This window comes from Protopterus annectens, chromosome 1.part0, assembly GCF_019279795.1.
Source record: "Protopterus annectens isolate FY-2018-M chromosome 1.part0, PAN1.0, whole genome shotgun sequence".
NCBI classification, from domain to species: Eukaryota; Metazoa; Chordata; order Ceratodontiformes; family Protopteridae; genus Protopterus; species Protopterus annectens.
This window is the reverse complement of record NC_056725.1, coordinates 1383644461-1383670427: the sequence shown is the minus strand read 5'-3', so window position 1 is coordinate 1383670427 and position 25967 is coordinate 1383644461. Positions and strand designations below refer to the sequence as shown.

The 25967-nt window shown below is 38.8% G+C and overlaps 1 protein-coding gene across 2 annotated transcripts in view; it reads left to right on the top strand.

Moving 5' to 3' along the window:
- The window catches only part of RRAGD (Ras related GTP binding D), an 865206-nt gene that overhangs the window by 387682 nt on the left and 451557 nt on the right, over positions 1 to 25967 (top strand). For both annotated transcript variants that reach the window (XM_044067081.1, XR_006364236.1), the window contains exon 5: positions 1684 to 1826. In XM_044067081.1, coding sequence (XP_043923016.1) covers positions 1684 to 1826 — 143 coding nt within the window. The remainder of the gene's footprint in view (positions 1 to 1683; positions 1827 to 25967) is intronic.

Genomic DNA, 25967 nt, shown 5'->3' with positions numbered 1-25967 from the left:
TGCTAGTGTATTCTGCATTGCTGTGCATAGCAGGGCATTATATTCAGAGTCATAGTTGATCTGTGCAGTAGGATTATACAGTACAACCTATACACACTGTGAATGCCTCAGTGTGGTCCACAAGAAGGGACATGAAACAGCTGAGGCACAGACATTTGTGATGTGGCTGGGAAGTTGGTTTAACAGGATGTGTGTTAGAAAGCCAGCAAAGGCTTTGTGTAACAGTGTAACATATAAAAGGACTGGGTATACTTTGCTTAGAGGGCTGAATTGGCTTCCATGGTGTATACCACATATGACAATGTAGGCAGTGCCTTGCCCAGGATTATATTTTTTGGCAAAGGTGATAACACTAGTAGTGGATTTAGGTTTTCTGATGAAGGGTGCTGGTGAGCAGAACATGTTTGGTGGTGCTGTGCACAGATCAGCCTGAGAGCTTTGTGTAAAAGGGATTTAGGGCTTTCATTCATTTATTCATTCTCCAAGATCTACTTTATCCTTTTCAGTGTCATGGGTGCAGAGCCTATCCTGGCTGTCATTAGGCATAAAACATAAGAAAACAGTTCTGTATGGGACACCAGTCCATTGCAGGACAAACGTTTTTAAGTCTTTACATTTTAATTCCTTGTTTTATGAGATTTGTCTCTGTGATATGCACTATGTATTTCTGACTAATAAAGTACAGCTGCCAGTACTTAGCTTGTCGGCTTTGTACGTTCAGTACACTCTGAAAGACTCAATGGTCTCAGGATCCAAACTTACTATAAAAAGGATGGCAAAGATGCTGCAGTCTGAATCTTTATCTCTGTCCTGTATTATACAATCCAGAAACTGTAATTCACAAATTCCCCATGTATGTTTTCATTTGTTACACTGCAGACTAACTAGAAATATGTACTTGCATATTATGAACTTAAGTAGACTCAAGAAAAAGGAACATACTGCACATGTACTTCATTCAGTGTGCACCTACCTCGTATGTAGCTGCTGCCTTCCCAAATGCTTCTGCCCCTCATCTACCACTTGACACACACCAGTTTTGAACCCTAATATCTTGGTGTGCTCCTGATCTCCCTTTAATAATTCATTCCACTAGTTGATCATTGTATCCTTGAAGAAGCACTTTCTCATTTCCCTGATTAACATACAACCTTCAGTCATTCATTTGTAGCACTATATTCCACATTCTTCCTTCCCGAGAATCCTATGTTGAATATTGAGATTCTACTGCCCACATCCCTTCATGCTATCAGAATAAACAAGTCTCTTTGTGTAGTGTGACACAGTATCATTATAGTCCAGTACTTCTGTGCCATGTAGCAGTCTGGAAGTCTTCTATACTCCTTCACTATCCTAGTGTCTTCAAATGTACATGCATTTTTTAAACCAGTATCCTTAGGAGCTGGCATGTAAACCATTCATATCAAAACAAACATTCAGAAGGTTAAAAAAACATGCAAAAACATCTAAGTTAATGCCTTACTAACACTCAAGTTTTTAAATAAATACTGGTTGCAAAAAGGCCCATTTATTTCATGATTTATTATAATGTAGTGAGTCATAATTAGTACAAAGTAGAGGCTGATGGGCTACAGGTAACTGCCTTTTTCTCAAAGGATAACTTTTTTTTCAAAAGAAGATGGAATGTTTGATAATCAAGATTTTTGTTGTTCTTTTTAACAGAATTCTGGAATTGAGAAAGCATTCCTCTTTGATGTTGTCAGTAAAATCTACATTGCAACAGACAGTACCCCTGTGGATATGCAAACATATGAACTTTGCTGTGATATGATTGATGTGGTGATTGACATATCATGTATATATGGGTAGGTACTGCTTCTTTATTTATAATCTACGTTTGGAGTCTCACAGCATATCTTGACTGATGTCAGCAGCTGACTTAGTAGCAGTGATGCAAGTACCTGTAATGGTGTTACTTTGGCTGAACATCTGTGTAATTATACTGATTGTATGCCTTAGCTTTATAACCCCCAGGAGAGGTAACTTGAATTAAGTTATGTGTATCTGCTACAAATGATGACATGTACTTGGGTTGTGGGAAATGTGACTTTGATTGCAGCACCTTAACTTTTCCTTTGTTTCTTCCCGAGCTGCATAAAATTTTCCTGTAGCCTCCATTTTGTTACACGTGAAAGTGTTGCTCTGAATGATCTATGACAAGTAGTGATGGTCATATTTGCTTCATATTTCCTAAAATATGATTGCCTTATGTTACAGCTGCAAAGTCAAAGGCAGAATGAAAAGGGAAAGCTTTATACATATTCACTTTTAATTGATGTAGTTTGTCCTACAGGACCTATAATTTATTTTTCTGCTTTCAGAAAAGGTCTGTTGTACAGTCAAAGGCGTGCTTGATTATGACATTGAGGATATACCCTGCTATTCTTGCAATAATGCCATGGGGTGTTTAAAAATCCAGCTAAGCTAACACCAACTCAGACTGATGAACCCTTAGGCTATCATCCCATCTCCTGATAAAAAAACAAATGTCTATTATACATGAAGTCTTTGTGTTCTCATACATATGTGACTTTTATCACTGGTCTCCATTAGTTGCTGAGATGCATGTATGTCACATAATTAATAAAAGTTGTATGTGCAGTCTTATTAATGTATTTCTTGCACACTGCATCTGTCAGACACACAGCAGTCAACTCCCAGTGATGTATATCATTACAGGTTTTCAAAACGAAACTGTAAAGAATGGCCTTTACCTTGAAGACATAACTATTAGTTATTTAATTCTGTTTAATTTAGCAACAAAGTATGCTGCAGTATGTTCATAATGGTATAGCACCCTGTGTTAAGTACAGTGTGAGGCATGGTACTATACTGCATATGTTTTTATTTATTTTAATTTATTATTTTATTTCATTTGTAGGACAAATTAATTCATGTTCTTTTCACAGCTGATTCTATTCAAGGATGACAAATGACTTGAGAAATATAAGAGTAAACACAGCAGTACACAGTGCATAGAATCTGATCAGTCAGAAGTATGTAGTAAATATGCCTTAACTAACTTATACCATATAGCACCTGTTTTAAGTGCACAGAAATAATGTAAATAAATATATAAGCAAATGTAGCCAGGACCAAATGATGATCTCTACACATCTGAATGTGGTTTAGAAATGCTGCAATGTATGCATTTTGAATAAATGGCAGAAAAAAGAGCTGCACATATACAAGTGGATACACACACACACACACACACACACACACACACACACACACACACACACACACACACACACACACACACACACAGACTTCAAGGTGTAATAAATGTATTTGTGAATCTATTTATGCATGAATGTATCTGTATATGTATATATATATATATATATATATATATATATATATATATATATATATATATATATATATAGATATATATATAGATATATAGATATATATGTTGTACATTTTCTATAAGATTTTATATATATATATATATATATATATATATATATATATATATATATATATATATATATATATATATATATATATATATATATATATATATATATATATATATATATATATATATATATATATAAAATGTGTGTGTGTGTGTGTGTGTGTATATATATATATATATATATATATATATATATATGTATGTTTGTATATTATTGCAAGTGTCCATGCACTTTTTTTTCTATAATATGTGCTTCTTCATAAAAATGGAACATGAAACTTGGGGTAGGTGCTGACAGTTTCTGATTTATATCCAAACGGTTATGATTCAGAGTGTTGCTTCATATTGTTTGTACAGTGTATTGTAGATATTTTATGAAGTGATATTACCTAAGTTGAATGAAAAAAAATACCTTTATGAGCTATACAAAAATGTGTGAATATCTCTCAGTATGAAGGAATTTATGAAGATTATCTCAGTGCAGTACAAGAGAACTGGAAGCGTATAAAAATTAAGAAAAAAGAGAGTTACAAAAGACTACTAGAACAATGTAGCCTAATCAAGAACAAATCAAAAACGTTTACATTATGCTAATGATGAGGTAGTACAGTTTAAAGAAGGAAAGCCAAAGAACAAGGGAAAACAACCCCCCTCATCTAGTTCCATTTTGTGTAGTTCTAAGTCAGCAACAGACTTTTAGACTAATATTGATACCAAATTTGAAAGTTATTAATAAGTCTTAAGTGACTAAATGTTCTGAGGATCACACTGAGCTGTGCTTATCAAAGGACCCTTAGGGCAGTGCACTTGTCAGTGTCCATGTCAGTGACCAAGTGCCAACAGCGATCAGACAGGGAACAGAAATAAATGGGACTGATGGCAATGATTTAGCGGTTAATATTTCTAATGTCATTTTGATTTCTGAAAAAAAAATGCTGCATTAAATAAACGCTTATCTTATGATATTACTTACTACTTTTTATGTTCCTAAGTTACAAACCATTTTAGAATGAAAAGCATTTACCAGGGATTTGAATTTAAAATGTAGGTTTCAGAATCATGTTAAATATACTAAGGAGGCTAGCATTAATATTTGTATATTTAAATTTATTAATTTCAGACAACCTATCATCTGACAGTTAAGGTTTATGAACAGTCTGTTATGCATGATTTATGTCAGAATCAGAATACTATTTTCAAAAACGTTTTCAAAATATTGTCACTCTGGTGGTGTAGAGGGATAAAGCAATGACTACAGCCCAGCCAACCTTGGTTTGATTAGCTCATTCAAGCCTATAGTGCCTTTTTTGTATACTTCCAGTTGACCACCATAGCGCCTTATGGCATCCAAATATTTTTTTTAGCTCTGGCTTCTTTAACTAAGTGACTTAACAACTAATAATAGGCAGTATTAGAAAGTACAAGTGTTTATTAACAAAAATATGTTGAGATTGTTAAACTATGATGTACAGCAGTGGAGAAAATCACCGTTAACCGCTTATTCATATTTTCGTATTTATTGTCATATTGTCATAACTGAATGACCTGCATGCCATTAAAGGGTATGGTGTGAAATACCATGGTAGAAGACAGGACAATTTGATGCTGTTGTCCATTTATATCACACTGTACAGCAGTTATTGCTAGTTGTTTGCTAATAATTATGAAAATAAGCAATATTTATATATGTGCTTAATATTTCAAAAAACAAATGACTTAAAACTATTCAATGTTATCAGGTGAAGCCTTAGATGTTGTTGTAGAAAACTGTATTTGATATTTGCACTGTAAGTTACACATCTTGAGAAATATTCAGTGTTATTGATATTGCTTATTATACCATTAAGTACAGGTTTTCATATTTCTGTAACAATCTCAATAAATATGCAGTCAAAGACGAATTTATTACTTTCATGTAAAAGTTTATGTCTAGTTAACAAAAGTGCACCAACAGTATATGTCTAGGTTGTATAGTTTCCAAGATATGAGAACTCATTTTTGAAAGTTTAGTAAAAACTATAATACTGGGTTTGTGTGAATTCTTAATATATTGTAGTATTTTGGAAAGACTATGAATACAGTGACTAGTATCACTATAAAGAATAGTTTTTACTTATAACATTGCTGTTTGTGCAGTTTTAATAGCTTTTATTGTTTATAGATTATTTACATTTGTTTATGTTATGCTTTTTAAGTTGATTTTCCAGAAAATGCTCTGGAAAGCAAGGATGTGTGTGGGTAGGCTGCTAGAGGTGTGACATTCCACATCACATAGGTGTTAAAATAGTTGGGCTCGGGTAACTGATGTAGTATCAGGGAGGGATGGGAGTTCCCATTCCAGGGAAGAAGGTGGTCCTGAGGGTATTACTCACATAACAATCTCTTTTGGAGGCTGGTGACATGATGGGGGGGGGTGTGTGGTCTAGGGAGGAATTAGGGTGGGGACATTGACTGAGCTGCAGTGGAGTCAGGGATATATACCAGCATGTTCCCATTTCACACCACCTTCAGAATGTAACCAAGGGATTGCATGGGGGGAGGAATGTGCATGGCAGCCAGACCCCTCCCCAGGATGGCCTTAGTATCCACATTGACATCTGGAGAGGTTAGGAGGTGATAGGTAGATCTAACAGTGGACATGGGACACCGGCGTAGGGTGCCATAGGATGATGCAAGGAAAACGAAAAAAAAAAAAAAATTCCGAAAAAAATGTTGACAAAATATTATTGAGGTTGAGAAAGACCCAGACAAAGTTTGCAGATGGCTGCAAACTGGGAGCCATTATTGAATCCCCAAATTATGTGGATATTCTACAAAAGGGCCTTACAGAAACAGATGCCTGGTGCCAGAGCCATGGGCTCAAGCTTAATGCCAAGAAATGTATAGTCATCCCCTTTGGAAAAAACATGTACCCATGAACTACCACATAGGTGGCAGGGCACTAAACATCAAAAGTGTGATGAGAGACTTAGGGACACAAGTGGACAGTGGTCTCACTTTCGATAACCACATCGCCACAACAGTCAGGCAATCCTTCTACGTGGCACACCTCATCACTAAGAGGTTTTCATCCAGAAAAAAGGAGGTCATTGTCCCACTGTGCTCATCCCTCATTAGACCCATTATAGAGTATAATGCCCCGTTTGGTATGTACCTCACAAGACATCTGCAACAGCTGGAAAGACCACAGAAATACCTCACTAAAAGAATCACAGGCCTAAAGCAGATGCCATATGCTGACAGTCTAAAAAAAGTCCAGCTATACTCTGTTGCATATCGTCTACTCAGAGGCGATCTCTGCGTAACATAAAAGGCCATGTCAAACCCTGAGCTGTTGGACATGCTCCACTTAAAGAAATCCCAATCCCTCAGAGCCACACGCTCCAGGGATCTAAACCTTGTCATCACAATGAACAAAACATGCTGGAGGGATAGGTTCCTGTCCCAGAGACTCCCCATACTCTGGAATAGACTGCCCGTACATGTCAAGCAGAGCGCCTTATTGGCCCTCTTCAAAAGGAACCTTGATGATTGGATGGGAGATAGGAAACTCACCCCAGGATCATGTCAGTCCAGGTTAATTGTTATGGCTAGGCTTGCATAGGCCCTATGGCCGATAGCCTAGTACCAACCTATGAACCTATGAAACTATTACTGGAGTTGAGAGAATGCTATGATTTAGTTATCACAAGGAAAATAAAGGAGGGAAAGTGGTTGTCTGGGAATGATTATAGATACAATTCATAGGTTCATAGGTTGGTACTAGGCTATTGGCCCTCAGGCCTATGCAAGCCTAGCCATAACAATTCCCTGGAAATTTTTTCCCACAATATTTACTTCTCTGGGCCCCTGTCTAGCAGGGCAACTGACATGATCCCTGGGGTGAATTTCCTATCTCCCATCCAATCATCAAGGTTCCTTTTGAAGAGGGCCAATGAGGTGCTCTGCTTGACATGTATGGGCAGTATTCCAGAGTATGGGGAGTCTCTGAGTCAGGAACCTATCCCTCCAGCATGTTTTGTTCATTGTGATGATAAGGTTTAGATCCCTGGAGGGTGTGGCTCTGAGGGACTGGGATTTCTTTAAGTGGAGCATGTCCAACAGCTCAGGGTTTGACATGGCCTTGTATGTTAAGCAGAGATCGACTTTGAGTAGATGATATGCCACAGAGTATAGCTGGAGTTTTTTTTAGGCCTGTGATTCTTTTAGTGAGGAATTTCTGTGGCCTTTCCAGCTGTTGCAGATGTCTTGTGAGGTACATACCAAATGGGACATTATACTCTATAGTGGGTTTAATGAGAGATGAGTACAGTGGGACAATGACCTCCTTTTTTCTGGATGAAAAGCCCTTAGTGATGAGGTGTGCCACATAGAAGTATTTCCTGACTGTTGTGGCGATGTGGTTATCGAAAGTGAGACCACTGTCCACTTGTGTCCCTAAGTCTCTCATCACACTTTTGATGTTTAGTGCCCTGCCACCTATGTGGTAGTTCATGGGTACATGTTTTTTTCCAAAGGGGATGACTATACATTTCTTGGCATTAAGCTTGAGCCCATGGCACTGGCACCAGGCATCTGTTTCTGTAAGGCCCTTTTGTAGAATATCCACATCATTTGGGGATTCAATAATGGCTCCCAGTTTGCAGTCATCTGCAAACTTTGTTAGCCAGAGTCCCTTAGTGTTGGCCTGTACTTCAGAGAAGTAGATGCCAAACAAGAATGGTCCCAGGACTGAACCCTGAGGTACTCCACTTGTCACTTGTCTGGAGCTGGATTTGGAGTCAGCTACTTTTACAGTCTGGGTTAAGCCAGTTGGCAACCCATCGAGTGACATAGGGATTTATGCCCAGCTTAGTAAGTTTATCTATGATTCCAGAGTGGGGCATGGTGTTGAAGGCCTTGGCGAGGTCCAGATAGGCTGCGTGGACCTCCTTACCCTCGTCCACAGCTCTGGAGACCGATTCAAAGACTGTTATCCAACGTTATGATTTATCACAAGTTACCCATTAACTACCCCCCCTCCCCACATACACACATATTTTAAATATCAGACTGATACATTTTTAGCATAAAGCTGAACGTACAATCTTAGAACTCAGTTTTCTACCTAAGCTACGCAAACTTATCAGATTGGTTCCAGGTAGACTTCCAGATAGACCCATTGCTTTTGTAAGGGGTTCAATGACTGAACCATTTTCTGAAATTTTGGAGGTTAGCTTAAAGTCATTATTACACGTTCTCTCACATATTAAAGTCACTGTACGATATGATGAAGGATGTATATATTGAGAATAATTCCTATATGTAGATTTTGCCTACACAATCTCTCCATAAGTATTCCCCATCATGATTACCTTTGGGCTACACAACATTATCTTGAGCTTTAGGGCTTGTATTTCCAACAATTAAAGAGTTTTCCTTATGTTTATTGGAAATGGCACTTAGTTAAGAATGCACTTTTCTTCAGTAAAGAAAATTCTTTATAAAGCTGCAAAGTACAACCCTGGGAGCTGCATTCATCTCGATTTAAGCTGACATGCTTGTGTTGTATTTTGAGATAAAAATGATTTCATACCCATAATAATTATTTTTTTGACAAGGTGGAAGTATAAGAAAAGTTCCTTGATGATTGTTGGTCGGTGTGGAGGCAATAGTATTTGAACTGAAATTTGTCATCTCATGTCTTATCCCTAATTAATTTTTTATTTGCTTTACAATAAGTTATGTTTTATAGGTTACAGTATTTCTGTATGTTAAAATTACAAAAATGATTGTATACAGCAAAGGCATTACTACATCACTCTAACAGAAACATTTTAGTAAGAATGATTTTCTTTGAGCCCAAAGTTGTTCACCCTAGACATATATCATCCAGAGCATACCAAATTCATTTTTTTAAGAACTAGAAGGATATGTAACAGTGGCAATTATAAGAATGAAGCAGATGATTTAAAGGGATGTTTTGTGAGTGGGAGTGTTAAAGAGCTATTACAGAACAAGTATTCAGTAGAACATAAGCAAAATCCAGAGGTGTTGTGTTTACATAACAGTCTAGACCAGATAGTATTGTAATTGAACAGCCCCTGAGATTTATGACATCAGAAATTATGAAGAGCTTAAAAATACGAGAAGTGATGAATTGGCATTGGCACTTCTTAGCTGAAGATAAATGCTTTGGCAAGTTAGTGGCCTGTACATGTAAAATAACTTGCAGAAGAGGGAAACTCTGGGAAATTCTTATATCGTAATAAGCAAGGACCAGGCAGATAGAATTTAGGCATGCACATCACGTATTTGCTGTCCTTGTAGAAGCTGTATTTACTCTAAGAACATTATTTGTAACACAAAATTGTTTCCCTCGGTGAATGCAAAGAAAACATATGAGATGTGTGACTTAAACACTTGTTCTACTGAAAGGGATTATATACATGGCTTTCTATACATGTGGAGCCTTGTACATTGGTTAGACATCATGCTCCTAGAAGCAGAGGATAATTTTAGGTTTAGGTGATTTAAAATGTAGGGGGAACCATAGTGCTCTTTGCAAGCCGGGTCTGACTCATCTAACTACTATTTTTACTTTTACTGGTTTAGACAAGATGGAAGGAGCTTCATTAAATATGGATATAGGCATAGTATTTTAGACTGTAAGAAGAAGTTCCAGATTGTGAATCTTGGTGCTCTGTTTTTACCAGGATTAAATGAGTTTTTAAGTTAGTAGTAGTATGAGTTAGTTATTTAAACAACCTGAAGAGCCTGGCCTGTGCTTAGTTTGAAGGGACACTGTCCTGCTTCTGTTAGGCATTATATACTGCCTTAAGACAGTAATTACACAAACATTAAACTGACCTTCTGTTTGATGTTTATGTGTGACCTTTTTTATATACTTTGTGTTACAATTTTGTATCTATGTACCATTGAATACATTTGTTTTATTTATATGTATTTGAAATAAGTTTCATAACTTTGGCAACTAGAGAGTTAGCACAACAATGGATTGTATGAATATCATTTATTTGTTTGCATGTATAACTTAGGTTTATTTGCTAACGTAATATCTTGATTCAGTAATTGAATTTGACTGTAGTAATATGCGATAATATACAAGATTTATGATGGAGTCTCTGATCATAACCAAGTTATTATGTATTTGAAACATGGACATCAAGAAATTCACCTTTAGAGTGGAGCAAAATCTGGTAATACTTGTGTTGGTCTCCCTGTCTACTACATCATCTTACCCTTCATATTTTAAGGTTTTTAGGCCAGAAAATTCACAAATAGGCAGGGTTTTTTAGCCTTTTGTTCTGGTGTGATGAGCTTGCTGAGTCTGTGGGAATTCACATCTCTTCTACTGTGTCAGGTTATGTACAGTTGCCTTCTGTTTCTTCCTCTGGGCGCACAAACCTGTTGAATTCACAGCTGTTTTGCTGTACTGCCTCAGAGTTAAGAAACCTAGCACCAATGACAGAAATAGGGACTAAATAGAGTCTGTGCAGGTTATTTTAAATGTTTTTAAAAAATCTTATTTGAGCGCTCTTACAACTAAAGAAGAGGAAATGGCATGGTGCAGTTTATTTAAAACTTGGAAAATAATACAATCCATAGATTGTCACAGAAAAAAGTTTCAGACACTGTATATTCCCATAGAAATAGTAACTCTGAGACTGCATTCTACGTTTGTTCAAACGTGATATTACACGAGAATGTAGGGCATGGTCATTTCAGCTTCTGAGGACACAGAATACATTGTGGGAAAAGAAAGTTTAACAAAAAAAAGAATCATGCTACTATGATTCCTCCTCCTGGGGTCATGACCTTATTGTGGTAGAGGGATGTGTTGTGCTAAAGGCCCTTAGAGGTATGTTCTCTAGAGTGTTTTCCCTCTGACAGGGTCACTGTTGGTGAATTTGTCTGAGAGGAAGAGCCTGACAAACATCAGCCCAGCATATGAACCCATGATAGCTCTAAAGAATCTAAAAACTCTGTCCAGAACAGACTGAAATCTGTCTCTGGAACAGGGTCTGGTGGTTTAATGACTCAAGTAGGATGGTTAGCCTCAGAATAGAAGTACTGTGAGGACTTACAATGTGCAAGGCAAAGGGTAGGGATTAGTTATGATGTCAGTAAAATGGCAAAGGAAAATGGCACTTAGAACATGCAGTGCTTCTAAGTAAGAAAGAGGTTATTCAGGAAGATAAAAAATGCACATATAGATTTATTTGGTCTTGTCATCTACACCCAGCATTTGTTCTGGAACCAAATGTGTTGAACAGTAGTGTACTCTGTCTCACCTCTCTACTCTGGATTTGACCATAATGAGATAATCCAGGCAGGTGTGAAGATAACACAAGCTCCTAGCTAGGTGCCATTCAGTTGGAGTTTGTATCAGAAAAAGCAATGGTTGCCTCAATACAACTACACGTGACAGAAAGCAAACTCTTCCTGTTGTTTGTGCGTGCTTGCCTAACTACTGTTCAGAGTATACAGCATAACTACTGTTCAGAGTATACAGCATTCTAAGAGATTTTGGGTACAGTGCTCATTTGGGTACCACCTACAGATTCTATAGTCCTATTGGAAGGCTTCACCACAAATGATGTAGAGATCTGTACAGGAGACATTGGGAAAAATAGCTTCTTGATCTGAACCTGAGTGGTGAACTGTTGCTAGAGTTCTGTGTGTTATGGACTGCTTATAAAAAACACTTTCAAAACACAACAATGCTACTGTGATTCTCATTGGGTAAAGTGATTTGGGGCATTATGACAGTAATTCTCTGTCCATCTTCATCATCATCTCATTTTGAGCTGGTGCAAAATGAAAATTAGTAATAACTACTTATAAAGTTGCAGGGTAATTTGCATAGTATAGGATATCAGTATCAGATACAAGTATGTCTGTTTTTTTTTCAATTTTCTAACCATAGCAGTTATTTAATGTCCGCAGTACTTCCTAAGTTTGTCTGCATGACTCCACTGAAATTCCTTACTTCTTAACATTTTCATTTTATCCTTCCTTACCCATTTCCATTTGACACAAGATCATTATCTCTTCATCCTTCCCCTCATCCCCTGGTCACTTTATTATTATCTATTTCTCTTTTAACTACTCTTAACCTGTGGTCCCATCCTTCCAACTCCACCTTTACACTCTTACAAACATTCTCTGTCTCCTGTATATGTCATCCTTACAATGCTAATTTAATTATGTTCCAACACCCAAATCCTAGTTACTGTTTTTTTTCCATTTTTGATTTTCTTCTTATCTGACTCATCCCTTCCCTTAGATATTCATTTTCCTGCCATAGCCTCCAGCTGCTTTCATCCCATCTGTATTATTCTGCCTTCTTTTATTTTCCTTGTGAGGTAGGTATATATTTAGAAATACTCCCTTTCCTCCATTTCTTTCATTCAGTCTTTATTTGCTAGATCATCCACCTCTCATTTCCTCTCTTTAGTACCTTCTCCTTCAGCACCCGTTCAACACCTAGTCTTCCTAATGGTGGTGTTATATCTCCCAGCGAAACTGCCACCATAGTATGCTGTTTCTCTCACCCAGTTTAATTCTCTTGCTGTTTTTATTACTATCACACACTATTGGCCTCTCATGTTTACTGTGTTTCTCATTTATATTCTCTATTGTTTTTGTTGCATGTTACTCTTATACGTTGTCCTCTACCATGGTCTTTTCTGAATTTATTCAGTCATCAGCCATTTTGCAGCACTGTCCCACAGACTGAGTCTTCCTTACAGCATTGATCATCCATACTGTTAACAGCTACACAGCTCTGTAACAGAGTATTTAAATGCTTCAGTCCAGCACACATTATAGGTTAACAGCTCTGCAGCTTAGGGAGCTTCACACATCATTCACATCACAAATTTCTAGTATGTGGAAATAGCAATAAATGCTTTAAACCACTTGTCAAGTATTAGTCTTTTATTAAATATTTTGAAGTTCATACCAACAAAGTAAACTAAAACAAAATACTAGACACTTTTGCAAACTTCCCTTCTGGTATTTTTAAGCACAGGTTGTATCTACAGCGGATAACCCCATTGCTAGCTCTTCATCCCTTCCAATAGGTACATCATTTGAAATCTGAAATTAACTGTTAACAACCTTTGCTTTTGTATCTTTTACTGCTGCCTGTGTATCATCTTTCTTTTACCCATGCTGATGTAGACCCCTATTGTTTGTTAACTTTACACTGCAGTGGTCATTGATAAGTCAAGCAATGCTATATAACTTTGCATTTCCTTTTACCATACTATCCCAGTTTCCAAATTTATCCTAGCCATTGGCTGCAGTTATAACCCCTAAATTGTCCATTTCTGTGTGCAAAGAGTAAGCAGTTGAAAAAGCATTGATCAGTACATTCTCTGTTTATGCACCCCTCACCCGTCTACAATAATAGTATTGATCCCACCTTACCCCTGTGGCTTGTGAACACAGCACTAGTATCTGTCTCCCCACTCCTTGTCCTTGGTGGTCTCTACAGTTACTATTTTCTATTCCCCCCCCAGTCCTTTGTCAACAGTGGAAAGTAAACACTAGATTCTGTGCAGTGCCAGTAATTCCATACATCAGACTTATCAATTGCTCCTTCCTCCACTGTTCTGTTACATTTTTCTTCCTGTAGATATATTTCATAGATCCTACCCAACATCTCCCTGCACCCCGCTACCGCCATGTATATTCACCTCCTTGCTTGAAGTGGTTGGACACCACCCTTTTATTATGCATGACATCTTCAGCATCCCTTGTGAGCAACTAAAACCAAAGTAAACCCAAATGCTCAGTGATCCATCTCATCATCATTGAAGGCTCCTGTCAACATCCTCAGTAATTTCCATTCTAATTGCTCTCCTGCTAGCATCCCCTGTCTGTACCGTTTGTACTGCATTTTAATTTCTGCTCAGTATTCCACACTTCACTTTTTCCTCCCATTTCACAATACTTTCTGTTAGCTCTTTCAACCCCCCCCCCCCCGTGCCAGTCTAACCTTGACCTCAAACACCTGTGATTCCTTACCTATTTTGCAATAATGGGAACACAGTTCTTCTCCCGACTATAACACAGATGGGTGATCTCACTGAGCCAGTTAAGAAACCAAGACAAGTTTCCAGTCCTTTCCATTCACCCACATTACACATTACAAAAAATGAAAGTTAAAAATTCTATGAGCAGTCATGGTCATTCTGCATAGTCACACTTCTTTGATTCATGTGTCTCAAGGACTGTATGCCCATTCTTCACAACTAACCCTTTCAGTTCTTCACCTTTCTTTGGCTGCCTGTGTATCTGGATGGTCTGTCACTCTATGATCTTCATCAAAAAGGGTCACTGTAACACTGAGTCATATTTGGGTTTACTCACCTTCTTCCACCAGCTGTTCTATTCTTGGCTGTGAGAGGCTATGTATAAATGTACCTACAAAGCTTCAAGAGCCAGTTATATATATCAGGTGTTAGATTTCCCTCCACAGGGCTGTTCAGTCAGTAGTGAAAGTGAAGGTATGGGGAAACAGAGGTTTTTAAAGCTGATTATTGTGTCCTGTGCAGGACACAACCTATGTAGCCTAAAGACTACTACAGCAGTGAGGAATTCGAACATCTACTGTTATGGATGAGTACAACCTATACGACTGTACTGAATGGAAGGAATATGAGGAGATACAGAGGTATCTGTGAGATGCAGGAGTAGCAAAGGCAATTGTTTAACTGGCAAATTAATGTATGGTCCTTATCACTGTGGAAGAAATTTGGGAAATAATGAAGGGTCAGATCCAGAGTAAAACTGTGAGTAGTGATGCTTCCCGATAGAACTGTGGAGGCAAACTAAAGATACCATGGTCTCTGTCTCTTGTGAGTGTCCATTGAATAAGAGAACAATATCTCAATCAGGGAAGGTCTACAAGAGGGTAGTGAGACCAGCTATGTTATATGGGTTGGAGACGGTAGCATTGTCGAAAAGGCAGGAGTCAGAGCTGGATGTGGCAGAGTTAAAGATGTTAAGATTTGCACTGGGTGTGACTAGGATGGACAGGATTAGGAATCAGTAGATTAGAGGGTCAGCTCAGGTTGGACAGTTTGGAGACAAAGCAAGAGAGGCGAGATTGCGTTGGTTTGAACATGTGCTGAGGAGGGATGCTGGGTATATTGGGAAAAGGATGCTAAGGATGGAGCTGCCAGGTAAGAGGAAAAGAGGAAGGCCTAAGATAAGGTTTATGGATGTGGTGAGAGAGGACATGCAGGTGGTTGGTGTGAAAGAGCAAGATGCAGAGGGCAGGAAGAAATGGAAACAGATGATCCTCTGTGGCGACCCCTAACGAGAACAGCCGAAAAAAGATGATGATGATGATCTCAATCATGAAAGTGATCTGTACTAGTAGTTTGTCTACTGGGAAAGAGATCTGAGACTGATATCCTCCTGCAGACTAATATCTATACTTAATCACAGTTGTTAGCCATTCATATCTATCATAGCAGTGAGTTTATTGAAACTTATGCTGGGATTAATGAAAACAATTAATGTGAATTTGTGTGGGGTGGTGATAGACATTTGATAACATGTTAAAGACTGGTTTAGTGATGAAGGCAGTACAGGAAAAAAAGTATGAGCTGAAAATTATAAGTATGTGCAGTGAAAGTATTTGATATAGTATAATGGTGCCTTGAATGCTTTTGGATTTTTAAAAGATTTTATAGACGTCATTATGGCAATATTTCTGGTTTATTAACTCAGGTAAAAGCTTATGGTGGTCTTTTTACTGTCCTTCAAATTATCACAAGGGACCCATTCAGGGGTGTCCTGTCACCAGTTCTATTTTTCCTTTGTCTACAGCCATTAGCTTTGATTTTACAAGGGGGTGCAAGGCAGGGGATTGCAAAGTAGAATTTTCTTTATTTGCTGATGATGCACTGGTATAGTTAACAAGACCTGAATAAGATTTGAATGGTCTGTATTAAACCTGGAGAAGTTTGGTCCATTTTTTGGATTATAGTTTTAACAGAACTAAGACTAGGGCAGTGGCAGTAAGCTGCACACCAGTGCAAATGCTGAAACAAAAATAAGGGTTCCTGAGGAAAAGCTGTCATGTGAAATATTTAGGAATTTGACTAATAAAACAGAAACCACAAACTAGGAAAGAATACCACCAGGATGAAAGAGGCAGCTGACCACTTTGTAGAAAATCCATTTGTTTAGTGCTTTCGTCCTTAATAAAAGAACTTCATCAAAATACTGAAAACACACATAGCTCCATCTTTTATACCCAGTATGCTGCTGATGTTAATTGAACAGTTAAAAAATGAGCATCTTAAAGGGATGTGTCCCAAACTTTCCACATATGTACACAAACATTCGTTTCACCATGCCAAATTGTTAAAAACATGAAATACTTATAAAACTAAGGCTGCCTTTAGTCTTAAGACAGGACTGATTGATATAAGGCTGCCTTTAGTCTTAAGACAGGACTGATTGATATATTCTCATTTAAACCAGGGTAAGTAGTGGCATTTGTTCACAACTGCCACTGAAGCTCCTTGTATTCAAGGTAGTCGGCTGTGGGTTCACCTCTGCCCCCATCCACCTGGTCAATAATAATTTTGCAAAAATGGTCAGTGAACTTCTGAATGTGCAGTGATAGTGCATTGTTCATTTCTTTCTTCGCAATGTCATAATTGTGTTGATAAATTCTGCTTTTTAAACAATTCTTCGTTTTTCCAATATAGAAACAGATGTTATTTCTGACATGCTGCTAGGTAAACAATGCTCCTACTGTTACATTTGAACTTCATTTTAAGTTTGATAGTACCATAATGTTCTAATCTTACTTCACTACCTTCCAGTATACATTTATACTGTGTACAACATCCACATTTTTTCATCATCCTACCACTATAACACAACTATTATTGCTGAAAACAAAATGTGTAAGGCATTAATTTTAACATATAATAGTGAATTCACTGACATCAAAAAAGTGATATGTAAAAATTGGAGAGTCTTTGACACTGAACCAGAATATAAGGAAATAGTTGGCAAAAGCCCACTTATTTTATACAAAAAACATCATCATAATCTTCTTTCGGCTGTTCCCATTAGGGTTCGCCACAGCGGATCATCTGTTTCTATTTCTTCCTGTCCTCTGCATCTTGCTTTGTCACACCAACCACCTGCATGTCCTCTCTCACCACAGCCATAAACCTTATCTTAGGCCTTCCTCTTTTCCTGTTACCTGGTAGCTTCATCCTTAGCATCTTTTTCCCAATATACTCAGCATCCCTCCTCAGCACATGTCCAAACCAATGTAATCTTGCTTCTCTGGCTTTGTCTCCAAACCTTCCAACCTGGGCTGACCCTCTAATATACTTATTACTAATCTTGTCCACCCTCGTCACACCCAGTGCAAATCTTAACATCTTTAACTCTGCCACATCCAGCTTTAACTCCTGCCGTATTGTCAGTGTCACTGTCTCCAAGCCATATAACATAGCTGGTCTCACTACCCTCTTGTAGACCTTCCCTTTCACTCTTACTGGTACTCATCTGTCACAAATCACTCCTGACACTCTTCTCCACCCAGTCCATCCTGCTTGTACTCTCTTCTTCACCTCTCTTCCACACTTACCATTACTTTGAACTATTGATCCCAAGTATTTAAACTCATCCACCTTTGCCACCTCTACTCCTTGCATCCTCACCATTCCTCTATCCTCCCTCTCATTCACACACATATATTCTGTCTTAGTCCTGCTGACCTTCATTCCTCTTCTCTCTAGAGCATATCTCCATCTCTCCGGGGTCTCCTCCACCTGTTTCCTACTCTCACTACAGATCACAATGTCATCTGCAAACATCATAGTACACGGGGACTCCTGTCTGATCTCGTCTGTCAACCTGTCCATCACCATTAAAAATAAGAAAGGACTCAGAGCTGATCCTTGATGTAATCCCACCTCCACCTTAAACGCATCTGTCACTCCCACCACGGACCTCACCACTGTCACACTACCCTCATACATACCCTGTACTACTTTTACATACTTCTCTGACACTCCCGACTTCCTCATACAATACCACAACTCCTCTATAGGCACCCTGTCATATACTTTCTCTAAGTCTACAAAAACACAATGCAACTCCTTCTGACCTTCTCTGTACTTCTCCATCAACACTCTCAGAGCAAACATTGCATCTGTAGTGCTCTTTCCGGACATGAAACCATACTGCTGATCACTAATCATCACCTCCCTTCTTAACCTAGCTTCCACTACTCTTTCCCATAACTTCATGCTGTGTACAAAAAGATATCTGTATAAAAAATATGCTAGAAATAGTGATTAGCTGTGAGCAAGTGGGGAGGATGAAAAAATATGGATGTATTGGAAAAACGATGAATTGTTTAAAAAGAAGAATTTATCAACACAATTGCGCAGAGAGGGACGTTTCTTTCTGTTTTGAAGCAAGCCTTGGGAAGCATAAAACAGCATTAAGCGATAATGATTTGAAATTATGGAAAATATGCTATTTCCTGTTAGTAACAGAAATGTTGGTATTCCAAGGGAAGGAGGAAGAAACACTAGGCTAATATATTAGGAATACACAAGACAGTGAAAGTAAGTTAGATAGAAAGTCAGCTTAATTACCTTCCTAAAATTTAAATTTTAAATGAGGTTGAATACAGCAAGAAGTTGGGGTCAAAACAAAATAATGTGGATGATACAACTTATCATTGTATCATTATTAGTGGAGAGAATGGGTGACTAGCCAGTAGTTAAGAGGTTAACAAAATATATGGGATGATGAACATTTTAAAAGTTAAGGTAGTACACAAGGTAAAGCAAATACAGGCCAAAGATGTGGTATTAAAAATGGATACTGAAAGGTACTTACTTAATCAATGAAGATACTCAGTAAATCCGCAGATAACCTGGGTGTGTAACCAGCCTCCAAAAAGTTTACTGCTACTGTCAAATATTGAAGATGTTCAGTAAATACAGTGATAACTTGAATGTATGACCACCCTCCATGTAGTCTGTACTGGGACAGCCATATAGTAATGGGATGATAAATGATCAATTTTAACAACTGGCTAAAGTATTGGTGTCATTCAAAGGGGATCCAGTGTCTGTCAGCCTGGGATGACATTCTCGACAAGCCATGTTGCTTCGCTAGGGATGGCTTGCACCTGTCACCCCTGGGCTTTCGAATACTGATGAAATAATGAAATGACCTAAAATAAAAAGTTATATATGCATGTATAACATCTAGGTGTGTCACCATACACTGACATTTTATATAATCAATTTATGCACCTAACATTTAGGCAAGCCACAATGGAACATTTGTATGATACATTATTCCAAAGTTAAAAAATTTACGTTGACTTGAAAAACCTTAGAATGACAAAATACAAGCAGCAACATTTACTATATGTTTGTAATAATTAAAATTGAACTAGACAAAGGATAAACTCTAACTTACTTCAATTTAAAATTTATGTAGATATATATATGTATGTATCTTTATCGAGAGATTATCTTTTCAAATAATTGATATGGACTATCGACTCAAATTTTTGCTTTTCAAAACACACTTGTATGAAGGATCGATTTATCATACTTTTTACTTTTTATTTTAGGTCATTTAATTATTTTATTTACTTAATTTGTAGATATTTGAAAGACTGTGTTATTGATTGCTAGGTTAGTTTTAATGTTGTAGCAAATGTTTTACTGTTGTAGCAAAGATTTTTTCATGTGTTTACAGCTTTAAGCTACATTGATGTCCTTCAAGGATGCATCTGCAGTCCTAACATATGGGTTGTGTCTGGCCTCGGCTGATGTTGCACTTCACCCGGCGTCACAGCTGCTGGGATATAAAGGCATCAGTCAGTCTTTCTTGGCAGAAGCTGTTAAGACTTCTAAAAGCTAAGTACCTCAGCCGTTGTCAGACAAAGTAAATAATTGTTTAACTTGTGGGAAACAAATACCTCATAAGGATTTCCACTCTTACTGCCTTCCTTGTTTAGGCCCAGACCACTTCAGCTTGTCTAGCCTGTGCTTCCTTCAACCGATGGGCTTTTTGGTTTACAAAATGCAGTCGGAGACTCCGGCTACACAATTAGCTAAAAAGCGCAAGGAAAAGGACCGACACGTCCGCGGTTTGCTGAAACCACAGTTAGGGCTGAAACCGAGTCCTCGATTCTTCCTTCAGCGCATGCCTCCGATAGCCGAGGCCTCACAGAGCATGGCTGAATCTGCTACTGAAATTACCCCTACAGAAGCAGGCACCCAGGATTTGTCAGATACTATTCCTTTAGACATATCTACCCCTGCACGTGGGGCTGCTAGACCCCCTGCATCTATGTCTATCAAGGCTTTTTCCAGGGCTAAAGCAGCTAAATCTTCTAAGGCCTTACCTGCTAAAACTCCCTCTCACAGGCCTACCTCTAGTTCCCAAATGCTCAGCCTGGCAGAGGATCTCATTTCTTTGATCAGGGGATTCCAACCTCACCCAGACAGGGCCTCTCAACCCCCTCCAGATAAGAGGCCTAGGACTGAACCCCCGGAACCTGTTTCTACAGACTATTCCTCGGATGACTCAGATATTTCAGACCCTCAGGAAGGCCCTTATTCTCCTTATGAGGATTCTGATGCAGAAGATTCCATTCCTTCTGCTTCTCCTCCTGAAGAATTTTACATGCTATGAGGGAACACTTTCAATGGCAGGGCCAGGATGTTTCAGATTCAAGGAAAAGGCTAAGGACTTTTTTACACTTACCACAGCATAGGCCTTTAGCCATTCCTCCACTACTTACAGTTGTTGATGATGCATATAATGATGCCTGACCATTTGTATAAGGCTCCTGCTGCAGATCCTGAAACCATTTCACAGGGGCTGCCTCTGCCAAAAACCCTCTAGGGAATCTAGAGCATTAGAGATGGGGTAAAAGGTTTATACTACTGCTACTCTTTTCGCCAGGGCCTTAAACTGTCAATTTCACATGATTCAGTACCAGGAATTTTTGTTAGACCAGCTAAATAAAAACTGTCCCTGAACCTATTGACCGCAAGTCCCTTCAGGATTTGGTACATAACTCTCAGCAGGTCAGTAACCATTTCTTAAAATGTGGCTATGATGCACTGGAGGCTTCCTTTAGATCAGCTATGACTGGAACAGTGATTCGAAGGCATGCCTGGTTAAAAGAACAATCCTTACCAGACCATGTTAAGTCAAAACTCCTAGATGCTCCTATGGCGAAGCAAAGTTTGTTTGGCTCCCCTGCACAGGAGGTTCTAAAGAAGGTGGAAGAGAAAGCAAAATCTGTCCAAACAGTCAAGGATTTCTTACAGGTCCAACCTCCGAGGTTTAGTAGAAATTGGCCTTCGAAGAATTGGTTCTTTCCAGACACCTCCAGAGCACAGAGAGGCAGAAATAGACACCCCAGAGGCAGAGGTCAATCCAGGGGTGCCTACAGGGGACGTCAGTGGCAGCCTACCAACCAGAGAAGTACTGCCACAGATTCAACTACAACCACTTCCACAGGACAGACACAATGACTTGGCTCTGATTCCGCCTACCAGGGAACAACTGGAAGCACCCTTGGGTGGAAAACTAGCCTTATTCTCCGACAACTGGCATTACATTACAGGAGACAAATGGACTTTACAAACAATAGACAAGGGCTACAGGTTTCACTTCCACACTCTACCAAAAAAAAGAGGAATGCCAAACCTACCACCAAGCCAAAAACAGGCGCTCTAAGACAAATCAACAACTTACTAAGGATGAGAGCTATAGAAAAGGTACCGCTATGGAACAAGGCCAAGGATTTTACTCCAGGCTTTTCCTTGTACCAAGAAAAGAAAATCAATGGAGACCGATTCTCGTCTTGTTCGCTCTGAACACATACCTCATTGTTCCAAAATTCAAAATGCTGACCCTCCAGCAACTTCTTCCCATGCTGGGCAAGGAGTCTTGGCTGGTGACTCTAGATCTCAAGGAGGCATACCTGCACATCCCTATACGACCAGATTGCAGAAGACACCTCAGATTTCTTGCAGGATCAGAGCATTATCAATTCTCAGCATTGCCCTTTGGCTTATCTACTGCCCAGAGTATTCACGAAATGCCTGGCATCAGTAATTGCTCATTGCAGGCTTCAGGGAATTAAAATTTACCCATACCTGGACGACTGCCTAATACAAGCGGACAACAAGGCAAAATTAACAAAGGATTTGGAAAAGTCCTTCAACTGTTGCAAGCCTTGGGATACACAGTCAACATGCAAAAGTCAAGACTAGTACCATCCAAAGGATAACATTCTTGGGTGCAGAACTGGATACATCAACTCAGATGGCTTTTCTATGGACACCTACAGGAATGCATGGATCGTGCTATCCCAAATAAAACCAAGACTCACTCCTCCAAAGGCAGGAAACCTGTCTGGTGGACCCCAGCCATAAATAAGCTATACAACAGAAGGAGGAAGCTACTACATGATGGAGCAAAATCCCAAAAAGGGAATGCATCTCTGATCAGTACTAGCAAGAAACTACGCTCCCTCATAAAATCATCTAAGGCCAGCTTCGAAAGAAAAATTGCACAAGACGCTAAAGATAATCACAAGACCTTCTTTAGTTATGTCTGGAACCTGGGTGGCAACTCCCAGATATGCTCTGAGTTAGTGCAAAATGACAAAAAATACACTGAACCCACAAACATTGCCAACATCCTGGCAGACAGGTTCAGTGCAGACTTCTCCCCCCTTCCCCCCAAAAGAGCAAATGTCTATCCCAACAGAATGTAGCCTCCCTGACATCACAGATGCACAGGTGAGAGCTGCCCTCTCCAAAGCAAAAAAACAGCAACAATGGGACCGGACGGTGTCCCGGGCTGCATCTTACACGAGCTCCAAGAAGAACTGAACCCTCACATAAAGTCACTGTTCATTCTCAGCCTTACTACAGGATATGTACCCAAGGAATGGCGTACAGCTACAGTGGTCCCACTCCACAAAGGTGGTGCCACAACGGACCCCAGAAACTATCGCCCTATAAGCCTGACTAGCCTGGTCTGCAAAGCTATGGAGCGTATCTTCATGGAACTCATAAACAAAGACATTGGGAACCTCCAAATACTGGATCCTACCCAATTTGGCTTTGTTAAGGGCAGATCTTGCCTCTTGAACCTGGTCGACTTCTTTGAAACAGTCACCAAGGCCATAGATAAAGGGAAGGTAGTCCACACAGCCTACCTGGACCTCGCAAAGCCTTGACACAATACCCCACTCGGGCATCATAAATAAGCTCACCAGCTTAAATATCAACCCCTATGTCACAAGATGGGTTGCAAACTGGCTCAGGGATAGAACCCACATGGTCAGAATTGCAGGTGCCATGTCAGACTCTAAACCAGTTACAAGTGGTGTCCCACAAGGCTCAGTCCTGGGACCTCTCTTGTTCGATATATATTTCTCTGAGGTACAGGCTAACACGGGAGGACTATGGCTGACCAAGTTCGCAGATGACTGCAAACTGGGTGCCATAATCGACTCGCCGACTGACACAAGCATCCTCCAAAAGGGTCTCACAGAGACGGATAACTGGTGCCAGAGCCATGGCCTAAAGCTAAATGCCAAAAAGTGCATAGTCATCCCATTTGGGAAAAACAAAGTGCCCACAAATTACCACATAGGTGGTAATCCATTAAGTATGGAAGAAGTAATTAGGGATTTGGGGACCCAAATAGATAGCAATCTCTCCTTTGACAATCACGTTGCCAAAGTGGTTAGAAAGACCTTCTATATAGCCCAGCTTATCACGAAAGGGTTCACATCTAGATCAAGAGAGGTCATTGTTCCCCTCTACTCATCACTCATCAGGCCTATAATTGAATACAATGCCCCATTTGGGATGTACCTTACCCGACATCTGCAGCAACTGGAAAGACCCCAAAAGTACCTCACCAAGAGGATCAAGGGACTCAAACAGATGCCCTATGCAGTTAGGCTAAAGAAACTCCACCTCTACTCGGTTGCTTACCGCCTACTCAGAGGCGATCTGTGCCTGACGTATAAAGCCATGTCCAACCCAGAATTAATGGACATGCTCCACCTCAGGAAATCCAAATCCCTTAGAGCTACAATGCTCCAGGGACTTAAACCTCAGCACAGAAATAAATAGAGTAAACAAAAAAAAAAAAAAAACAACACGAGCAGGTCTGTTCCAAACCAAACTTTACTTAAAGCGCTTTTCATTTGCACTGAAGCAAACTTCTTCGGAAGTGAAAACAATTACATCTGAATTAATTTAAACACAGGTAAAATGACGTGGTTAATACCCCACCCATGCAACAACAATGTAGCTTAAAGCTGTAAACACATGAAAAAATCTTTGCTACAACATTAAAAGTAATGTAGCAGTCAATAACACAGTCTTTCAAATATCTACAAATTAAGTAAATAAAATAATGAAATGACCTAAAATAAAAAGTAAAAAGTATGATAAAACACGTAAGATATATATGCATGTATAACATCTAGGTGTGTCACCATACACTGACATTTTATATAATCAATTTATGCACCTAACATTTAAGCAAGCCACAGTGGAACATTTGTATAATACATTATTCCAAAGTTAAAAAACTTACTTTGACTTGAAAAACCTTAGAATGACAAAATACAGGCAGCAACATTTACTATACGTTTGTAATAAATAAAGTTGAACTATACAAAGGATAAACTCTAACTTACTTCAATTTAAAATTTGTGTAAATGTATATATGTATGTATCTTTATCGAAAGATTATCTTTTCAAATGATTAATATAAACTATCGACTCAGATTTTTGCTTTTCAAAACACACTTGTATGAAGGATCTGCCGAACATCCAGTTCACAGATCTGTTCAAAAGTTTGTAATAATGGGTTTACATGCATCTATATCTTACGTGATTTATCATACTTTTTACTTTTTATTTTAGGTCATTTACTTATTTTATTTACTTAATTTGTAGATATTTGAAAGACTGTGTTATTGATTGCTATGTTAGTTTTAATGTTGTAGCAAAGATTTTTTCATGTGTTTACAGCTTTAGGCTACATTGTTGTTGCATGGGTGGGGTAGTAACCATGTCATTTTACCTGTGTTTAAATTAATTCAGATGTAATTGTTTTCACTTCTGAAGAAGTTTGCTTCAGTGCAAACGAAAAGTGCTTTAAGTAAAGTTTGGTTTGGAACAGACCTGTTCGTGTTGTTTTTTTTTTTGTTTACTCAGTTTGTGTTCGTGAATTTAACAGAAATAAATAGGACATGCTGGAGGGACAGATTCATATCCCAGAGGCTTCCCTCACTCTGGAACAAAATCCCAATCCATGTTAGGCAGAGCTCCTCAATGACCCTCTTCAAGAGAAATCTTGACGAGTGGATGGGAGATCGTAGGTTTACCCCTGGGATCTCTTCTGTGTCCCTACTAGACAGAGGCACAGTAAACAGAAATAAATA